General features: G+C 43.3%; 1 protein-coding gene across 4 annotated transcripts in view; it reads right to left on the bottom strand.

The window, feature by feature from the left end:
* RBM20 (RNA binding motif protein 20) overlaps positions 1–21436 on the bottom strand; it is a 106065-nt gene that overhangs the window by 14452 nt on the left and 70177 nt on the right. For 3 of the 4 annotated variants that reach the window (XM_069863425.1, XM_069863424.1, XM_069863423.1), the window contains exons 2-9: positions 12966–14109; positions 11270–11331; positions 11022–11113; positions 10581–10672; positions 5883–6026; positions 4418–4549; positions 2558–2637; positions 1070–1757 (exon numbers count right to left, since the gene is read on the bottom strand). In XM_069863425.1, the coding sequence (XP_069719526.1) occupies positions 1070–1757; positions 2558–2637; positions 4418–4549; positions 5883–6026; positions 10581–10672; positions 11022–11113; positions 11270–11331; positions 12966–14109 (2434 nt within the window). The remainder of the gene's footprint in view (positions 1–1069; positions 1758–2557; positions 2638–4417; positions 4550–5882; positions 6027–10580; positions 10673–11021; positions 11114–11269; positions 11332–12965; positions 14110–21436) is intronic. The other variant, XM_069863422.1, reaches the window with a different exon arrangement.

Here is a 21436-nt window from a genome sequence, read left to right as displayed (position 1 = left end):
TCCATCACAGTGAAATACCAGGCAAAGGAGAAAGATGACAAAAGGTGGTATAGGCACGCATATCTACGGCGTGAGGTAGTGTTGCTGCCTGTTACAGACACCAGATGAGTTACAAGATCTAGAGATTTCCACCAGCCTTGCCCCAACATGGGAAAAATGAACACAAGGCCAATTAAAAGCAACTGAAGATGGCTCTGGCAGCACAAAGTCACAAGCTAGAGATGGAACCCTGGTCAGCAAAGCAGCTTTGCAACCTCCTGTGCCAGCACTGCCCAGGGTGGATGGTGGGAATGTATCACCAGAGGGGCCAAGGGCTGTACTGGGACTGAGCAAATGAAGCATCTTGATCTGTTCCCTCTCCACTTTTTCCCAGTGGAACTTCAAACCACAGATGCTGCCATTTTACCAACTTGAAGTATTTCTCCAGAGATTCCATAATTTTACAAGTGAGCTTAATTAGAGGTTCCTGAAGGAAGAGGTGTGAATTATCCCTGCCACAGTTGAGGGTAGGGACACATGACCAATAGGAACCAATTGCTCTGCTGAGCTGGCCAAAAAGATGATGTTCCTCACTAAAAGTTCATTCCCATTTTACTAGTATAACAACCAGTTCCCCATATTGTCATACAAATATTGTGCATCCCTGTAAAATACGACTTAGTTCCCAGATAACTCAATCCACCTTATAGGCGGTGGAAGGAGGTGATGGATGTAGAAGGAGCAGCTATGGGGTATTCTGTAAAGACTTAAGAGAGCAGTGGGACAATTCCCCCTGTGCACACAACCTGCAGGCAAATGCCAGATTGTCACTTGGTTTTGTTGTGAGTTGCCTGTTCCCTTCCCCTCACTGATCACCCAGAGGTTCTGTGCTGGGCACTGGAAAACAATGTCCATGGACAAGGCGACCTTCCAAGATCTCTTCTAGGACTATATTCTCTGATTTTACCATGGCAAAACATTGCATGTCACCAGTGCCACACCCACAATAACTGATCTAAAATATTTCAGAAAATATACTACCTCAGTATTTACCACCTTCTTGCATACATAGTTTGAGATCTCTATTTACCTCATCCTCAGGAGGTGTGGTTTCCTTCCCATCACTGTTTTCAGCAGCAGCATCTTCCTCTTGGTCCTTTTCAACTTTTTTCACCTTATTCTTATCACCTTGTTTTTGCCTGGAGCCCTCAGACGCTTTGCCGTGCTTCTGTTCAGCCGCCTCCTCCCTGGCAGCATCCTCACTGTACGAATGCCTGCGTTCCCTTAACTTTGCCTCTTCCTTTCTCTTGGATCTTCCAGGTAAATCCTGCAGCTGCCTCTGAAACTTGTCAGATTTTGACTTGGAGGTTTTTCGGTAGTAGTCATCTTCCCGGCCCTTATAGCCAGATAAAGGGTGAAGGGAGCCAGGGGAACCACTCCTTAAATATTTTTCTCTGTGCCCTCTGCCTCCTTCAATCCATTCATCCAAATCAAACTTGTCTAGCTGTCGAGAATAGTGTTTCCTCTCGTGTACCCACATGTCAGTCCTGTCCCTCTTCTCGTCCCCATTCTCTCGCCATTCTCTGTTGTCTCTTTCCTCTTCCCGTCGAGAATAAGGGGACTGATCCCATGACTCTCTCCCGTTTCCCCAGTCAGTCCTGCTGGTCCCCATTGGGCTGTGGGGTGAACTGCAGGAAGTAAAGCTGGGAGTGTGGGATCGGGGTGACAGGGAGCGGCTTATGGGGCTGCGAGAGCGGGGCCTCTCCGTGCCGTACCTGCTGCAAAGAGAAAAGGCAGCTGTAACTCACTACCCACTGTGGTCTACAAAGTTCTTGTATGCTGGAAACACAAGGAGACTGCGAACCTGAGACCCCAAGCCTTTCACAGACACGCACAGCTGTAAATACAGTGAACGGGAGAAAAGGCAGTGTCATATCCACAAAGCTTAACTAAATCCCCACAGATCTGTCAAGAATATATTAGTTCATTCTTAAAGGCATCTCACGGGGGTTTGGCATTAAAAGCTTACAATATGTTAATACCTTTACAATGACCCCGATATCTATACCCTTACCACTCACACATCTAGGGTATCCCCAAGACAAAAGTGACAAAGGTTGTCTGTTTTAAAGAGACGCCTTGGAATTGTGATCCCTCCCCATTTCTGCTGGAAGTTCCAGAAGTCAGGCAGATGAGAAATACACCCAAACACATTTTAATATGAACCAGCTCCTTCCAGCTAAGTCTTGCAGCATCCCCAGCCTTTATGCTTTTCACTTAAGGTGGGGGAACAGCTTCATTTGTGTGTTCTTCACGTGCCAGGCATATTTTCTAAGTCATTATCATCAGTAGGAAAGAGTTCATTTATTTTCATAACATGCACAGTTTCAACCTGATCTCATTAAATAGGCCCTGTACCTATTACTGTACCCACTTATATTATTACAGTGATTTGAAGCGAAATCCAAATTAGGAAAACAAATGAGATACAAGAGGGAAGGACACAGATGATGCTTTTTCTACCTGCAGGTTTACAGGCTTATGCAGGTACCAGTTCCAAACCATGGAGAACCTTTACCTGTCCACTTCACGCAGCAGGTCCCTCTCTCTCTGCGAGTGGATGTCCTGGATAATAGCAGCCACATTCTTACCTGGTTTCTAAATAAGACAAAGACACTGTTTAGCATGCTGCACTACCCTCAAAGGTAATACAGGTGATTTGTCCTTCGAAAAACAGCAGCCATGCATTATTCAATTATACTACTACTGAGAAATACTTCCTTTCAGTGTTGTGGTTACAGTTTTTTCTGCAGCTGGTATCTCAATAGCAGATCAAAGCAGTAAAATGATACAAATGGAAAATTTGCTCAATTACGTTGCAGCACTGTCTCCTCATACTTGGCTGCTCTTACAGACTTTGAAAACTAGCTCATTCTTCCCTGTTACATATACACTACAGAGTGTTTTCTAGAAATTGTATGGAAAAGGAAACAAACCAGGCAATTTTTCCAATATCAAATTAAATATGCAGAGCAGCCTGTCTCTGACCCTCTAGTTATGAACTGCCTTCTCCCCATCTCAGAGTGTAGTTTATTCTGGAGTATAGCTCTAAAAGACTATGTTTAGACACAAGAGCTTCAGTGCAATACAGACGTGTACAGGAGGTGCTGATTATTTGAGATTCAAGATAATTTACAAACATGCACTACTCCAGGCTGGAGTTCATGCAGCTCCCAAGCAACATAATCACGCAGGAACTCAGAGCAGTTTGTAGCTGTAAATAGCTCATGTGTATTCCCCCTTCCATGTTGCACTTTGTTTAACAGAGAGAAAGGGCTTTTGCCTGTGCAGAGAAAAATAGTTCTATGAACTGAAAACTGCCATTGGAAAGGCTGAACATCTTCCTGAAATCTAGGCAAACTCTTACACTCTCCTGTGTCATTCCTGTTCTGTCTCTATGTTAAGACGCACAGACTCCACAGACTGTGAACCCCTTCACTGTACTGCACTAAGACTGCCCTAGGTTATGGACTTTTGACAATTCCTTTATATTTCTTTAAACTATTACACGAACAGGAAAGAAAGACTTTTGAAGGGTCAAACCAAACCATCAGCATTACTTGTTTCTCCTTAAGGCTCACAAAAGGCCCCTTAACCTGGAATATTAGACAGTTATTGTCTACAATAACTTTGTGCCATGTTAGATAATATAACATGAAGCTTTTCAGCTCTTCATTGCCAGTTCCAGTCTGAGCCTCCATGAAAAGAAAAACTCTCTTATCATTACACACGTTGGGATCTAAGCTTCCAAAACCACACTCACAAGAGCACTGAGTTTTGGACATCACTCAGGTGTTCACATTGAAAGTGTCACATACTTTAAGAAAGTCCAAAGACTATTGCTCTCTTCTGACTTTCTGGAAAAAATAAAGTCTTGCTTTCCAGTTTTGGTCACTCACAAGAAAGAAAGAAAAAGAAATCAGTGTGATGTTTAGCCCTGCCATCACTGCGTGGTATAGAGATTGTACTACGGCTCAAGCATTCAATCAGTGAAGAGCGTTGCTTGAGGCTTAATGCCTGACTAAAAGGACAGGATCATCTTATTTTTGCTGACACGTTGCATCTTACACACAACTGTGTTTTAGACCCTTGTTAGAACAAGCAATGTGAGGAGGCCACTCAGAAGGGAGGTTTGAAATAATTGTATGAGAGTACCAGGGAAAATGGAATTTCTCCCCAGAGTTAAAATTTAGAACAAAAGCAAGCAGCTAAGTATAAAAGACTATTAATATATATTAACTGACATATCTTTCTTAATTTCTTTTTTTATAATATCGAAGCATTAATTAGAAATCAGTAATCAGCAAAGATTTTTAGATGTATTCTCCAGGACATGCTATGGAAACTCAGGAAATCTGATCAGGAATTACTGTCTTACCTTCAGCTGCAACTCCTTGTATCTTTTAGACATCCTAATAAGTAGCTTGTCATCATTTATCATAGCTGGTTTTTCTTTGTAGTACTGCACCATGGCTTGGGCTGCTTCACTGTAAGCCATTTCCAGAAAAGCCTAGCGCAGATAGGGAGAGCTTTAATATCTACTACATAATTAAAAATACAAAGTATGAGAGAGAAAAGGCAGCACAATAATTTTCATTTGGATTCTTACGCAAAATGTATTGCTACTACAGAACTGAGTAGCTTTCCAGCCCTAAAGCTGAAGTAGTAACACTCAGTTCCTTTCTCAGCCTCCTTTTAACAGCAAATAATGGTTTCAACCCATCTATTCAAGCCAATATGCAACTTTAGAAGCCAGACTGATTAAGAACTAAATGACTGGAATCTAATCTTTCTGAATACATGAAAACATCACCTATCCCTTGCTTTCTCGCTGGTGCTTCTACACCATGGTCAGCTGCTGACAGGATGCAAGAGAGCAATGCTGCAGCATGCACTGCTCCTGAGATTGTCAACTATATCATGCAGAATTGTAAAGGATCGAGATAAAAGCAGACCATCAGAGGGTGCGCAGCCAACACAAAGCCAGAGAAGAATTAAAAAAAATCTGAACGATGTTAACGAGCACTTTTATTTACATGAAATTCACATTTGATGTGACTGCAGTTTAACTGGTCAAGGAACATACTCACAGCTGTGTAATGACTGCATTTTGAAACATTACAATTTCAAACATTGCCTGCTGGTGTGGATTCTGTTCCTTCTGTACTGTCTGCTCCAGGAACGTAAGAGATTTTCTAGTCTTCCCAGCCTACCACCACTGGCAGGCTTAAGCTACTTAAACTAGACTTAAGCTACCCTGAAGAAAGAGCTCTACCACAATCTAGTGTAGATTAAAAGGGAGTGAGCATTCAGCACCCCCTGTAAGGACACAGGCTTCCTTTGCGTGTGTGTGCCATATCACCCAAAAAAGTTGCAGCCTAGAGGCTCTGACACCAGCCTGTAACTGTTAATTACACCATTACGGGATCTGCCTCTGCTCTGACAACAGTTCATGCAAGTCATTCTTCAATGCCCAGTTCAGCTCTACCAAGTACGGACAAGAAAGAAATAACACCCCAAAAAACAGAACAAGAGAAGACTAAAAGTAATCCTAACAAATGGCTGAGACAAAGAAGCCAAGTTATTCCCTTTTAAAAAATCATTATTATTATTTTTTAAAGTGCAGTTCTTCATTAAGATTTCTATTTTTTTCCTAATAAAAACTATGAGACAGCGGTCAGGTTTATGCCATCATCTCATTCTGCAAACACCACCATTTTTTAACTTTAAAAGCAGGCTTTATATATTAAAATTCCTATGACAAAGGAACAAATCTCTGTCTTCATGCTAATGCGTTGTTATGCCAACAGACATCAATACCAGTGACCCCAAACACACAGTACCTGATTAGTGGATTTCATGAGGATATAGTTGGTGACCTTCCCAAACGGGAGGCCCAGGTTAATGACATCATTCTCCGTGCAGCTTCCCTCAGGGAGGTTGCAGATGTGAACAACTCGACCCAGTGTAGATTTCCTCTGAGGAAACTGTGGAAAAAAACAAATCAAAACAATGTTTTTATCTTAGATACTCCATCCACTAGATAAGACCTTATGTTTCTGCGAAAATTCAAAAGTTCTGTTCTGTGTACCTGTTATTAAGGACAAACAACCTTCTTTAAAACCTTTACAACATCCTGGCTTAGAAATACAAATGGGGAAGAAAATGCTTAAGTGCAGTGCAGCTTGCAATGGAGTCTCCATCCCTGAACATTACAAAGTCCAGACAGTATTTCTAGAAGAGACGCTCTCCTTCAAACAAGATTAATGACATTACTGCAAAAGGTGACTTGCTACCTCAAACACCTCATAGACTCCAGGGCTTCAGCCCCCTGGCATGTCACAGCAGAGGCGTGGGCTGCCACGGCCACAGGCTGCTGCACTATACTCGCCACCAGCAAGACTTTGCGGGCCCTTTGGTGTCTGGAGACAGAGGGTGCCCCTGTCATCGGGACATCCCAGCCCCTCCTGACAAGGTCCCTGCAGGGCTGGACCCCAACAAGTGTGCCAGCACAAGCCTTACCCCCATCTGCATCAGCCTGTCCCACGGGGGGTTCTGTACCTCCCCCCCACATGATGGCACCATGCACTATCGCTAAGTAAAAGGCCCTTAGCAGAGAATTTGTAAGAAATGCACAAAAAATTCATCTTTTTGACTGATTTATGCCCATTTATGTGGTGTTGGTGGTGCCTGGAAATTGAAACAGATGCTTGCTGCAGCCTTTGCTGAATTAATGGATATTAGAAATCAGTCTAGGTGACTAGAGAAGTGTTCAGGATAACAAGGGCTGAATTTAAATGCTCCTTCTGCCCTGGTGGAACAGAGTGGGCTAGGGATAAAAGTGACCCCTTTTAACTTGTGAGCAGACACAGCTGTACCTTAGGCTGGAAAATCTACTGCTTTCTCCTCTCAATGAAATGACACACAGTAGGAGGGGCTTTTCCCCTGAGGGCACAGTGACCACTGGACGTGCAAGGAGGCAGAGCTCTCCAGTTGGGTTGGCACAGGTACACACTGCCAGTGTGCTAATCACTTCCCAAGACTGGAAAACTACCCAGTGCTGTGGCAGTTCTGAAAGATGCTGCCCATCTTCCTGACAGGGAAGGTAGGCTCTACGCTCCTTGTGCAAAGAGGCATCAGGGTATGCTCAGAGAGGAACCTAATTTATCCCAGCTAATGACATGCAAAACATCACTTACACAGGATTAAGTCCTCCCAGACTATTTCCCTGTTTATGACCTCTGCTGTTAGGATTTTACTGAAGAAGTAACTTGCACTGGTTTTGCGCAGCAAGGTTTTGGTAGTGGAGAGGCTATAGGGGTGGCTTCTGTAAGAAGCTGCTAGAAGTTTCCCCCAGGTAATGCCAACCTGATCCAAGATGGACCCACTAACGGCCCCCATTTGAGTCTGTTTTGCTCGTGATGGTAATTGGTGAATGATCTTTCCCTGTCCTTATCTCGACCCACAAGCTTTTTTGTTACATTTTTCTCTCCCCTGCCCAGCTGGGGAAGGGAAATGATAGAACGTCTTTGGTGGGACCCTGTTGTCCTGCCAAGGTCAACCCACCATGTTAACATCTTCACCACGTTTGCATCTTCAAGGGAAGATGCAAATCACGTAATCTCGTGGGATCAAGTTCACCAGAGCCATCACAAATGTTTGGCTTGTCAGCTAGTTCGCAGGCTCACAAGTTACAGAGATAATGTCATCTAATTTACACCTTCATCCCATCACCTTCCCTCTACGCTTCACAACTTAGCCATTTGTGTATTTTTGCTGCAGCAAGACCCTGTATTATACACTGGTCTCCTATTCAGAGTGCATCTTACAGAGCCCGCCCAGGAACAGACGGTAAACCAAAGAAGTGCTAAAGTCCAGAAGTAAGATATTTTTCTCTCGCAGAAAAATAACAAAGACCTCATCCTGTAAAAGGTGAAGCAGCTCAACTCCACTTGAAAAGAAATGGAAGTCACGTCTATGTGCATAAAGCAAAGCAGCATGTAGCACACAAGAAGACTACAACTCCAGCTAGAAGAGGAAACAGGAACTTTCCTGAGAGCAAATGTAGTTCTAGTGTAAGAACACCCCTAGCACATTCTGTTGGTTTTGTTACGTCCTTTAAAAGATGATACGTTAAGAGTCTATGGGACTAGAAAAGTCTAAGCTGTTCTCTACATGGGCTCCAGAGCCCGTGTTTGGACACGTGCACAGCAGTACATTAAATCAAATGACTGTGAGATGTTACCACCTCCTCACAATTGGCAATGGCTTAAATCAAAATGTTACGCCATAAATCTGCCTTAATTCATGATTAAGAAGTGGTCACATACTCATACCAGGAGTCAATGGGCTGTACCAAGCAATAATCTTGTCAGCTGATTGAGGTTCAATTGGATCCATTCATGAAACAGAGCTGTAAATCACAGCTCTGCATAGACCTTCCATGCCCACAATCAGGAAGTTAGAGGTGCTGCTTGTGTGTCAATTGTTGAATGTAATTTTAAATAAGACTCTGAGTTGTCATTCTTTGCAACCAATGCTGTAGGGTTTTACTAATGCAAATGGATAACTACTACAGAAATATTTTGATGCACTGCAGTGAAATACACCTCATATTGTTTGCCATATTATTTCATTAATCCAATCTGCTTATTATTTATCACAGTTTTTTTGTTGTTTCGTGCTTTTCAAACTCTGTATCACTTTCTTAAGCTTCTCATGACTCTTTTCTAAAAATAATAAGAAATTGTCAGTCCCATCCTTCCAGTGCTAACAGCTCTCCACGCCCGAGTGAAGATCTGTAGTGCTGTATTTGCCTTTTGAAGAGGGAGAGAGTTATTTGCAGATGGACAGCACACAGCAAGCTCTTTCAGAAATCTGAACACTTTGTTTATGATTACACGCAGGGTCAAGTATAACCTCCCACTGCTCAGTTAAATGGCAGCAGCTTAGCTGAAAGTGAATACTACCGTGCAAAGGTGTAATAAATTATAAGCCACCTGGGTTGTGGACTGAATGACAGCTGGCAAACTCAATCTTAACACCTTCAATATAGTTCCCTGTCTACCAATGAGCTTCTGAAGAAAAAGAGGATTTACAGTGTCCAGGAAAATCAAAGTTATTTGTTTCTTTTCTCTCTCCTAGTAGTGCAGGTCATTCAGAAGGAGGACTTCTGCAGGCAGCTTAAATACTAAATAGTGACAGATTCTAAGGAGAAATGATACTGGTATTAGCAGCAATTTCATTTGTTGCAAGGTTGACAGACATGATGAAAAGGAACATTCCCCTGTACCCGCTGCTAGTCCACCTCTGACCTTGGAGGCAGCTGTCGTGTGCAGCTCTGCTCTTTGCTCCCCTGCATACAGAGTGTCTGTGGCAGGCAGAGGCTAAAACCCCTCCAAATAACCTATTGCAGAGCAAAACCACAGAGTAGAAAATTGGTTGGATTAAACAAATCTGGGTGACGTTTTCGTAAGCAATGCCTGATGTGAATCGGAGTGGCACAGGGACACAACTCAGCCTGGCTTTCCAGAGTGTCTGAGATCACATCAGTGTATATACACAAAAGCTAACAAGGTGAAAACTTGAACCCCTGGATTACTGCTGCTATTCCACGAATGCTCTAGCACAAGTCCTTGATGTCAGTTTAATCATAGCTTTCTGCTATATTTTGAGCTTCATTTTAACCCTAACGACTTTATACTTCTATTATGAATATGATTTCCTTTTTTTTTCCCTTTTTTTCCTTCCTTTTAAAATCTTTCTGCCTCATCAGTGTATGAAACATTTTTAATGTTTTCCTTTTTTTTCTGGCATTTTTTGAATATTGGGCTAAGAATTCAAGTGTACGTTACAGCGATATAACTGGGGACCTGAGTTGAATTCAGCGGGGGGCTAATAAACCTAAACCATGGAAGGCTGTACACCAAAGTAAACTTTCTGAAACACTATCAGTAGCAGCAGATGATATAAATAATATACTAAAATAAACTAAGAAAAAGTTAGTCCAATATAATGAATTGATGTGGGACATCCAGGTGAGTAATGGTTAGCGAAGCTGAAGCCACTATCTTTGCCATTATTGTACCTGGGAGAAACACCCAGCAAAGGCAAAGGAGCCAAAGTGCAATTATTACAAATAAATAACTGAAGAGATGGAAGGCTGCTTGCTGGGATTGATACTCAAAGTAAAAACTAATCCAAATCTTAATTCCAAGATGAAGCTGAACTTCCTGGGTCAAAAAGACTCAGAAAATGGGGGGAAAAAAGTCAACGGGATACAAACAAAACTGTCCCCAGATCTCTCTAACAAGCAAACAACTTTTAGCACTGGGAAAAAAAATCTCCAAAACCCTACAATCAAGTTCTGATTTGGCCAAAATCAAAAGCATAAAAGAGCTGCAGGGAAGTAGAAACAACAGACTAAATATTCAGATTATTGTCTAAAACGGAAGCTTTCATGGTTTTAATTCCAGTAAGTAGAAGTGGCTTCTACAAGAATCTTGACACAGTGATCAATTTGTTTAGGTACTCACACTTACCCCTGGTGCAGGAGAAGAAAACGTAGGACCTGGCTGGCCAAAGGATCTTGCTGACGTAGTGATAAAAGATGAGCCGACATTTGATGGATAATCTAAATAATGGATTATACACATTTCATGAAAATCTTGACTCATAGTAGTTGCATTAATGTGCTCAGTAAGAAATGCCCCATTTACATAATAATTAATTTCATAGTCTCTACACCAAATTATACACTGTCTCATTGAACTGTGAAAATAAGTCACTGTTTGAAATAAAAACAAATTCATACTTTGAAAGGCACAGAATTGGCTTTTAGCCTTTCTGTACACAACCTTTAAAAAGTTTTCCCTGGAAACTTGTATCATATTTCATTCAAAATGTCTACTTTTCCCCAGAGACTAACTTCCCTTGCAATTAAAAAAAAAGTGGTTTTAACTCTTGCACGTACAACCATTCACCTTCAATGCTAGATGGATTGAAAACTGCTGCATTATTTGGCGATAAATGCAATGTTCCATCTCCTGAGCTCAACACACACCGGATACCAGTGCTGGAAAAGAAAGAAAAGAACTTTAGGAGCACACATAATCTGCCATAAATATTTAAGCATAATTATTAGACAGTAAATTTCCGAGGTAAAGCCACTGAAGTATGGGATGCTCCATCAGAAATTCAGTTGGAAGAGTGTCTCTAAAATAATACTTACTTATCTGAAAAAGCCATACATTTTTGGATATGAAGACTTCCTTTAATGTGCTGATCCCAGTCCTACATTGAAACAAAGAGATGATGAGCATAAGAAAAATCCTGAAGGCAAACTTACAAGAGATTTCTTCTTCATCCAGTTTACCTTATTCTAAAACCAATACTGAGATGTTGAAGATCAAACTGTGTGATGCTGGAGTCAAGTGCACCTACACCCAATGCATTTACAGATTCATTATTTGTAGGTTAAATTATCAGTTACTTTACAAAAGGAGAGCTTCTCTGTGTTATTTTTTAAATCCAGTATATTCCTACTAACTCAGTTACTTTACTCTAGCTGAAAAGCTCACCCTGTAAGGTGCTGAGCACCCTCAGCTCCTGCAACAACCAAACAGAAGTTGCTCAGCTCACAAGGCAGCCAGGACAGCCCTTATTCCTTTCAGTAGATGAGCACAATTTGTCAAAGTACATTTATCAATTTACACTTCTATGACCCACACGATGTATTAAACACCAACAAACAGACCAACTGAAACTCACCTCAATGACATTTCTCCTGCCCTTTTTAAATGTTCAATAAAAAAAAGAAATGCCCAGCATGCCCTAGATGGGGGCTGCTTCAGCCCAGACCTGCACCTGAAGAAACCACTGCAGCCCTTTTGCAAGCAGCTGCTCAAAGAGTAGAAGGGAAACATGGAAGACCAAATATATTCAAATATCCTGAAGTCCCAGAAGGTGTAATTAACAGGTACTATTTCATTTGCTGGCCATCTTCCTTCCTGTAAACACGCTGTTGGAATGTTTTTGTCAGGCCACCATCAGCATGAAAACACATGCCTTGCAGCTAGGTGCTGGTTTTGTGATGAGATAGAAAAGGTCGCAAGGACTTGCTCAACAGGACTCACCAGGAGGCCAGAACAACATTAGCTAAGCCCACAAACGGCTGTGGGGCTCAGCGGGCCTTCTCCAGACCTGAACTATTTAACGTGACCTAGCACACAGGCTCTCCGGGCAACTGGGAATCTGCTTCTCGAGGGTGAGGTGGAATTTGGAGCTCCCTTGGCAGTATGAACTGAGAAGTGGGAGTGTGGTCTGCACCACACATGCTGAGCAGTTTCTTGCTTCTAGGCCAAAGTTGTTGGGGACTTTGAGTCCTAAATTGCCCTTAGAGATACTTGAAGGAGGAAGAGATCCCAACAGAGGAATTATTAAAATAATATTATCAAAATGTGCTGTTTTGTTTAAGCAAGCTGCTTCCGCAAGGATGTTAGGGTGGATCAGAAATGCAAAGAGAAAGGGAGAGGCAGACGAAGCTGCAGATGTGTGGTTACAATACCAGCTTGAAAAGCAGGGGATTGGCTTCACGCCCCTCCTACCTTCGCTTTGAGCCCATAAGACGAGCTGCGACCCCAGCTCAGACTTCACGTTTCTCACGCCAGCCCCATAATCTCACTGTCACTCACAGCGAGACACAGAACAAACCCAGACCTTGAAACCCCAGTAATTGCCATGAAACAGATGTATGACACCCTGAGCGAAAGAGCGAGACTATGGCCCTTTGTTTCCACTTTTCCCGGGCACCTCCGCGGCAACGGACACGGGCAGCAAGGAGCAGCAGGAGCTGGTGGCCAGATCATCATCAGGCAGCTCCCTCAAGGGTCCATATCATGCCCCAAGGGTGCTTCGAAACCACTCACCTTCAGATCGAAGACCTTCTTATCGCACAGGGTGCAGACGTGGGGGAAGTGGAGCGGGGCCGTGCCGCAGAGGTCGCCCCGCTGGTGCGGTGGCAGCGAGCGGGCAGGCAGGTCGTGGGCGCCGCCACTCCGCTCCTCTTTCTGCCTCATGCGAGGGCTGCCGAAGCTCTGCTTGCTGTGGTTGAGACGGCCGAAGGCGGGGGGGCCAGCCACGCTGAACTTCGTGTCAGGTGTTGGCTCTTCGGGGTTGTAGAGCTCGTTTCTTATTTCATACTGCTGCTGACTCGCTGGCGGCCACAGGCTGTCGCCGGGCATGAGGTCAGGCTTGTTTTGGCTGGGGAAATTAGGGATATTTTCCCACTCGTTGTTCGTAGCGCTGCCGTGCAAGACAGGGCCAGTATCTCCTTTCGGATGCGAGCCTGCGTGCGGGTCCCCGGGGAAGGCTCGCGCTGCCCCGTGCTGGGCTGCCGCGGCTGCCCCATACACCTCCTTGGGGAAGGCTGTCGCCGCCTCAAAATGACCCTTGTAGCGTGGCCCCGCCACCGCCGAGCCCGTGTGGGACCCGAGGAGGCCGTGCTGGCTGGGCTGGTCCCCCTCCGAGGTGTACGCCGGAGGGGCAGCGTTTTGCTTGTTGTACTCATAAAAGCCCCCCGGCGCAGCAGCGGAGGCGCCTGCCTTGTTGAGACCCACCATGACGGATTGCTGGCTGGAGGTGGGAGCCATAACCCCTCCGAAGGGATTCACGACGATGGCGTTGGGCGTCTGCGCCTGAACCGGCCCCAGGCTGCCGCTCGGAGCGGCTAAGGCCGGGCTCTGGGCTGGAAAGGCAATGCCACCAGAAGGGAACCTCGCAGCAGCGATGCCGGGTCCCTGCGGTGGCCCCGAGGCGTGGCCCTGCGGGGTGTTCATCACGGCGGGGTGCCGCAGCTGGTTGAAGAGCGGCTGGGACATGGCCACTTTGGAGAGCACCTGGTTGAGGACGGTGGCGGCGGCTGGGTTGTTGGTGACGGCAGTCTGAGCCAACTTTAGCCTGTGGAGCGTGAGCTGCGCCTGGAGCTGAGCGAGCTGCAGGCTCGCCGGCGAGGGGAGCAGGGGGCTTGGAGCGCCGACGGAGAATGGACTCTTCTCCAGGAGCTTGGCAGCGCTGCAAAGGATCAGAATCTGGGTCAGCCACATGCACCCAACATCTACCCGCATTTGCCTCCTGCTAAAGCTTGGCATAGGATACACAGCCGCTTCTGGAGATTCGGCTCTAGCTAAACCCACGGAAAGAAAGGCATTGATTGACAATACGGTCATAAACTGTTGTCTTCTCTTCCACATCCACTGTTGCATTCCTTTCCATCAAAAAGCTGCTAGGGACACAACTATGACGGAAGAAAACATGGGACAACACGCAGCGATCAATATGATCCAAGTGAAGCCATTTAATCGAAGTTCACAACACATTTTATACCTTACTTGCTGAAGCAAGCCATTGTTTTACAAACTGATTTGACGATTCTTCATTAGCAACAAGTAATCATTAGTTACAATACATTATTCTATTTTCCCATGAGAAATAGCTATGTGAGCATTTCAGTCTACAAATTGATAGACTACAAAGTAACAAGTCAAGGACTACTGAGGAAAGGTTCCCGTGAGAAATGAGAGGAGTATAAGGTAGAACAACTCTCTGTTGTTGAAAAGAGAAACATTGAAGACAGTGTGTCAGTTACAGCAGCTACTTCTTCTGCAAAGTTAGCTTTAATTCTGGTGCAAAAGCTGTGAGGCCTTATGCTAAGGTGCTTTTACTTCATTTAGCATAAGCTGCTCAGTGCTTGGGGTGCTCATTAAATGTCCTCTGGTTCATAACCACCCATCACAACTATGCCAAAGATTGCTCTTCAAAACCCGCATTGCGTCTCTCATCAACCTCTGGATCTGGTCTTCAGCTCATGCCTGTCACAAACTAGGAACCGAGACAACATAAGTCATCCCACACCATCCTTAAATCTAAAATTCTTCCTCTCCTCTGCTCTTTATGCAGCCTCTGGCTTCCCTGCTGAGACATCACCACTCCAAACCGATTTTGCGACACTACCATTACTCCCTTTTCCCACAGAGCAGGGGGATATGAATAAAAAGACATCAAATGGAACTGTAAAGCCAGTCCTGTAGGTACTTCACTCCTACCACATCTGGCTGCATAAAGCAAGATGAAATGCATATATTTATTTTAATTGTTTACAGCTCTCATTTAATTAATCTGCATGGCAGCCTGTTCTGTAACAAAGTATATAATTTCCCAGTTGTGCAGATGCAAATATAGAGGAAGAAAAAAAGCAAATGATATGTCAGAAGCTGAAGCAACTATGAATGAAACATCCTGAAGAAATTTTCCAGTTCAGCTGGAATGTAAGACAAAATTTATAGAGTGCCAGCTGGTAAAAATCAAGGTCTTTATGCTTTCTAGAAATTAGAGGTGCACTGAGTGTTCTCCTTCAAGTCTTGTATATGTATATGAAAAAATGACGACTAAATTGCCTGCTTGAATTCCAGAGCTGCAGAAAACAGGAGATGATATTTTCAGGTGCATGGTGGATCCTGGCTTTGGGCAGCACCTTTGGGGCATGTCACCAGTTCACAGCACCACCACCAACCCTTCCTCCTCCTACCCCATCAAACCCTGAACACACGAAACAGGAAAAATACGAATCAAAATAGGCAAAGTCTGGCAAAGTTAAAAGCAAAGGAAACGATATAATGGAAAATATTAGGCAGCAATAGCTTTCAGGCAGCTGCAACCACCCTGCTTTTACTGTCTGCACCCTTCCAGGATGCCTCCTGCATCACCTGTGGCAGAGCCAGCCTGGTCTGCATGCACATACACTGTCCTGCGGCCACACTCCCTCTGTATGCCATGCTGCCTACGCCTGGATACCATCAGTCATTTTCATGTCCCCACCAGAAAAATGTTACCCATCACTTTTTCCACCAGCAGCAGCCTCTGCTCACAGATGGCACAGCTACTCGGCCCATTACAAATGGCCGTTCATTCTCAAAATGAGAGCAGGGAGCACTTGAATAACAGGGATGCGGTCCAAAGCTCAATTAATTTATATTGTAAAAATGTATTGAGTTTCAATTCAGGCCTTTCAAAGCAGCAGGAGTTACGCATCAACTGCCACGCAACCCTCACTGTTAATAATTGGCCAATTTGCTAAACTGCATGGATGAAGTTGTAGTTAATGATAAATGTCTTGTCAGCATGCTACATTTGAAAACCACAAATTAGCAAAACATCTGCTTAAATCCAAAGTATGACTAAGAGAAAATGAATGGGTTTCATATTTAACGTTTAACTTCCACTAGCAACTGCAAGGCACATCTGTCTCCCAAAATACAAAATGCCATTTGGGTAAGTGCATCATTATGTAATGACGAGACTCCCTGCCAGCACAAGTTGACACCAGCGCGCTTCAGAGCTGAGGTGCCTTTTGTTTTCCCGTGTGGTTTCCATCACTTACTCTTTGACTTGCACTTAATAACACACTTTGCTGTAAATTTGATTATGGGTGAGAGTCAGAGCACAAGCACAATCAAAACAACACGGATGCTCTCAGAAATCTCAGCCCGTGAGATGCTGAGGACCCACAAAAGCTGCTGAGGAGCCCCACGAGCTGTGAGGGACCCAGCAAGCAGAGGATCTCACACTGGTGTGCACACTGTCATCACTACCAGGGGACGTGGCACAACCGTGTGCCTGGTCTGTATTGTTCCACCAGCATCTGGAGCGTCCTGGCTTACGATGTGCTGCATGGGACTTGCCACAGCCCTGACAACTGTTTCATTTTATAGCTGACTACACCTTTTGTACACTAAGTAAGCTGTAAAATCCTTTTAGAAAGTTTTATAGAGCATGTGACTAAGAACTGCTTAGCAATCTTAAAATAAAAAGAAAAGCCAGCAGCCAGCATATGATGTTTTCAGGCTCAGGAGCCACAGACAACTCCTGTTCCCAACAACCTACTAATTCTAGCAATATGCACATCCAGCAGTTGTAGCCGCTTCCCAGCTCTACCAGCTATGAAGCACTGTCTCTAAGAAATGCCCCAGCACAGAAGCAGCGCCTTGTCAGAGCATCCCTGGACTGCAAACCAGCAATGGGGAAAACTGGGAAGCTGCAGGGAGCTGCCTTACCTGCAGAAAAACTAAATGCCATAAGGCGAAGCTGCAGCCTCCAAGCCCCTTGGGGAGGGTATAGAATTAGTGAGGGTCACTCCTATGCACCAGTAGGTCTGGGAATGGCTGCAGCTTCAAAATCCAGCTGTCTGTTATGAATTTCCAGAGTTCAGGGTGTTACGGGTTGCATGCTTTATCCTCCCACAGCAGAAACCAAATATTTTATCATCTAATCAAGCCAAAGAAGCAAGGGCATGTTCATGGGCCAGTGGGAAAAGCAGATACACAGATGAAAGGTTGGGAGAAAAGCTCCCAGTAAAGGCATCTTTTAGTGTGGCACCCAAATTTGAGGATTTCTGTTCTGTTATGAAATACAAGATGTAAGACACACAGGGGACTGGTGTGCACAGCTTTGAAAATTTCTTTCCCTCTTTCTGTTCTACAGCGGTAACACTCATGTACTTGATAACATAATTTGCAAATAAACCTGCTACAGATTTACTAAACTACTGGAAACTGCAAACACGAAGAGAAGAGAGCGCTCAGCTAAGGCATTTTGCAGGGTCTGTTCATCTCTTGTACACACACCCCTTCCACCCCAGCTGGCCCTCAGGTTACCAAAACGCAGCCCCCGCCTGCTTGTGGGGGGTTCTCTGCTGCAAGATGATTCAAAGCAGCTGAATGAAGCTCTCATTCCCCATTGAGTGCTAGGGAATTAGCCTGTGTCAGCCAAAGTTAGCTCTATCCCGCGCAAAACATTCCCAATTATAAGGTCAGCGATGTAGAAAGTAAACAGAAGTTGTCCTCTTGGTTTATTTATTTAACATTAGCTCTACAGCTGGTCTACACCAGCAGTCTCTTTGCCCAACTAGGAAAGCTAGAAATGATCTTTCTTTACTAAAATAATGACAGGCAGGAGCACTGCCACAGAGTTTCCACAAAGAAATCCATAAACCAGGCAAGTTTTCACACACCTCTGGGAGAAAAGAGTAAAAGACGTGCATCAACTATTGCAATGCTCACAATGAGATCGCAAACACTGGCAAGGCTACATTGCTATAAATCAATTCAGCCCACCTGCCACTCCTGTAATCCGTATTATGCTTTTAGCATCCAAGAACAGCAAGCAACACACAGTGTCGGAGGTAAAGTTATCTAGATGGTTGGATTATTTGAGTAATCCTGTCTACAAGAGTGATGAAAAGGGTGAACACAAACCACGTCTGTCATAACGGACTGACAGCCTAGAGCTTGATTTTCAAATGACAAGACTAAGGATTTTAAAATGCCAAAAATTAAGAAATAAATTTAAAAATCTCAACTAATAAAGTAATGATCCTAGCTGCAATTATTCGTTTGAGAAGTATTTGTATTCACAAATACTGGAAATGTTGCATAAGGTATGAAATTGAATACTTAAAAAAAAGTCTACTCCATAGCAACGCAGAATTTGTTTTCTTGCATTTTCCATGTATCTTGGAAGCCCTCTAAGATTTTTTTGCATTCCCTACCCTATGACACATTGCTTTTACATATTATTACACCTACCTGTCTTTGAATTTTTGAAAGATAATTTTTTAACTTTTTTTTTTTGCAAAATGTGCACTTTTTTCCCAAGCTCTCTGTGTTATTGTGTTGATAGCAGAATTAAAATCGCTACAAATACTATGACACCCAAGTATCCTAGATGTATGACTACTCTTCAGAAGCACATTATTGGATTTCAGACTGTATTTGCAATAGCATTGTGGTTTTTCATCCATTAAAGCTGCTTCTCAATTAATTTTTCTAACAGTTAGCAAACTTCATTTTTTTAATTCAGGACTCCTAAACACATCAAAGAGAACCGCTTCCTAGTATCTAAGCACAAAATCAATTATATTCTCTTTGGCAGCAGTGTGAACATCCCTTCCCTACAATGTATCATTTATTCAAAACACATGGGGCTGCCTTTTCTGAACTCATCCAAAAAAATTGCTGCTGTATTAGAAGAGCAAATAAAAGCTCCTTAAAAATAAATAAATCAATTGTTATATAGATGAAGTTGATAAGGTATTAGGGGCAAACCTAGTCTTCAAATAAAAATGCACAGTTTGACAGTACATCAGTGAGATGACAAGTTTGTATGCGAGGACAGAATTTGGCTTCTTGAATTCAAGAGAATTGCAAAGCCGTGTTCCAAACACTGGTAGAAGTAAAGAAAAAGTTCAGTAATATCAACAACATAAATCAATTTTTACAACAGTTAATTATTATACTGATATTTTGTTACACTGTTTGGCTGATCCCACTAAGAATTCAGGGTTTATGTTCATTTTTGCTTGTTGAATAAACCCAGCACTTAGGTCAATAAAGACTGGAGCACTGGTTAACAAATGGACACAGGAACTTTTTCCTGTACTCTTAGATTGCATCTGGCCGGTACTAAATGACTGTTTTCTTTCTTTTCAGCTCCAACAGAAGTATTTTCTTTGAGTTTTAGTGAAAATACCTCCTTGGTCAGAAAAGCTCAGAGAATCTGCTGAAAGGAGAAAATCCCTCCACCGTTATAATTTAAGCTCTGAGATCATCTGCCGCCAAACTTTTTTTTGCTGAGTTCTGGTTAGAAATTATAAAAAAAAAGAGATCACGTTTCACAGTAAGTTCAGCTATTGATGGAGAGCACTAAAAACCTTAAGCTACTTTAATATGTTTGTAAGCTGCAAGTAAACCCCTTCTTATCCCAAATAATGATTTCTAAAGCCCTCCATTACGCTATTGAGGGAGTAAAATAAAACATCAGCCAATGCATACATGTGGTTTGCCAAGTGAGTTTTGCATATATTTGGCAAAAGCAAACTCTATTATTTGGACAATCATCCAACCTAACAGTTAACCAGAAAGTGAAATGTAGAGTGCTGTCAAGAGCTGCTAAACTCAAGGTTTACAAGGGTGACAGCAGTTAAGTGCTTGCCTCCTACCGAGAGTCCTTTTTGCTCATTTGAAACCTTCAGGCAAAATGTTCTCTGCCTTAGTTTATACGCAAAGAAGTCAGGCAATTTCCACTGAGAAAGAGACAAGATAGAGGGGCAAACAGTGAATGTATCTTGGTAACAGTCATGATCACATAAATAAAATTAGAAGTAGTCTTAGGAGAACAGTTAGACCAGCTTCTATGGCGGGATCCAGGTGAACTCAACCACTCTTGACTTATTGATTGGTGAACAGATACGGTTATGACTCAATGATCTCGAAGGTCCTTTTCAACCAAGCAATTCTATGATTCTATTACATGATTCTATGATTTAATCTGCTCCTAGGAACCTTCTTTGTTGGAGGTTTCATGACCTCCAGGGATAACTAATTGCCCAGACCCCCTTGGCCCCTTAGTCTTATAAAGCTCCCCTTAAAGCTGATGGTGGCTTTCTGCTGACAGCATAAAAACAGTCTTAACATGCACAATGAGAAGGGTTTCTCTTACCTTCTTGCAGCTACTATCAAATTTTCTCTACAACCATCCCAGGCCCTTTCTCTTTGCATTTTGTGTGTTGCATTTGTTTGTAACACCTTGTACAGTAGCTTTTGTTCATAATAACACAGCGCCCTGGTCCCGTATTGCTCCCAGCCTCTTTCCTGAAGAGCTGTTGCCCGGAGACATTGGTTGGGAGGGATCTCTGGAGCTCAGCTAGTCTGACTACCCACACAGGAAAAGCTAGCTCAGAGCTTTCTCCTTTTGATGGTCCAATGGATTTATCATATCACCATTTCATACTGTCCTCATCAATACTGCATCCAGATTATGGCAGGTCCAGTTTGTCAGGATTACTCTGGATTCCCATGCTGCCTCTAGAGCACTTGTAAATCCTCTTTTCTTGGCACTAGGTACAGATTTAATGGATGCTTTGTTCACCCAAGTTGTCAATGAAAGTGTAAACTAGACTAAAGACTGTTCCCAAGAAGGGAACTGCGATGCGCCTTTCTCTCCAAACATCAGTAATTCAAGGACATCTTATCCATCTGCTTTGTGTGCTGAAGAGACTGTGCTCTTTCCTCCCTGACAGCCACTTGTGCTAAAAGACCCACAACTGTTCTATTTGCAGTTGCAAGAATAAAAGGGTAGATAATCTCTGGTGATAATGATTTCTTATTAACAACTCTTGCTCTAAGGTTCTGGGAGAGTTGTTTCAGATTGTTGTTTAAAATCAACTATATATTCCTGTTTCTTTACAGTAACATTTGCTTCTATTGGATTTAGCTGCTTTCAAATGCCAAATCCAGTGCTATAGAGAGCAATCCGCATTTACCGCGTGAGAACAACAAAATCAGGT

Source organism: Phaenicophaeus curvirostris, chromosome 9, assembly GCF_032191515.1.
Source record: "Phaenicophaeus curvirostris isolate KB17595 chromosome 9, BPBGC_Pcur_1.0, whole genome shotgun sequence".
In the NCBI taxonomy this organism is placed as follows: Eukaryota; Metazoa; Chordata; class Aves; order Cuculiformes; family Cuculidae; genus Phaenicophaeus; species Phaenicophaeus curvirostris.
The sequence above is the reverse complement of the archived record's forward strand: the minus strand, read 5'-3'. Positions and strand labels throughout refer to the sequence as shown.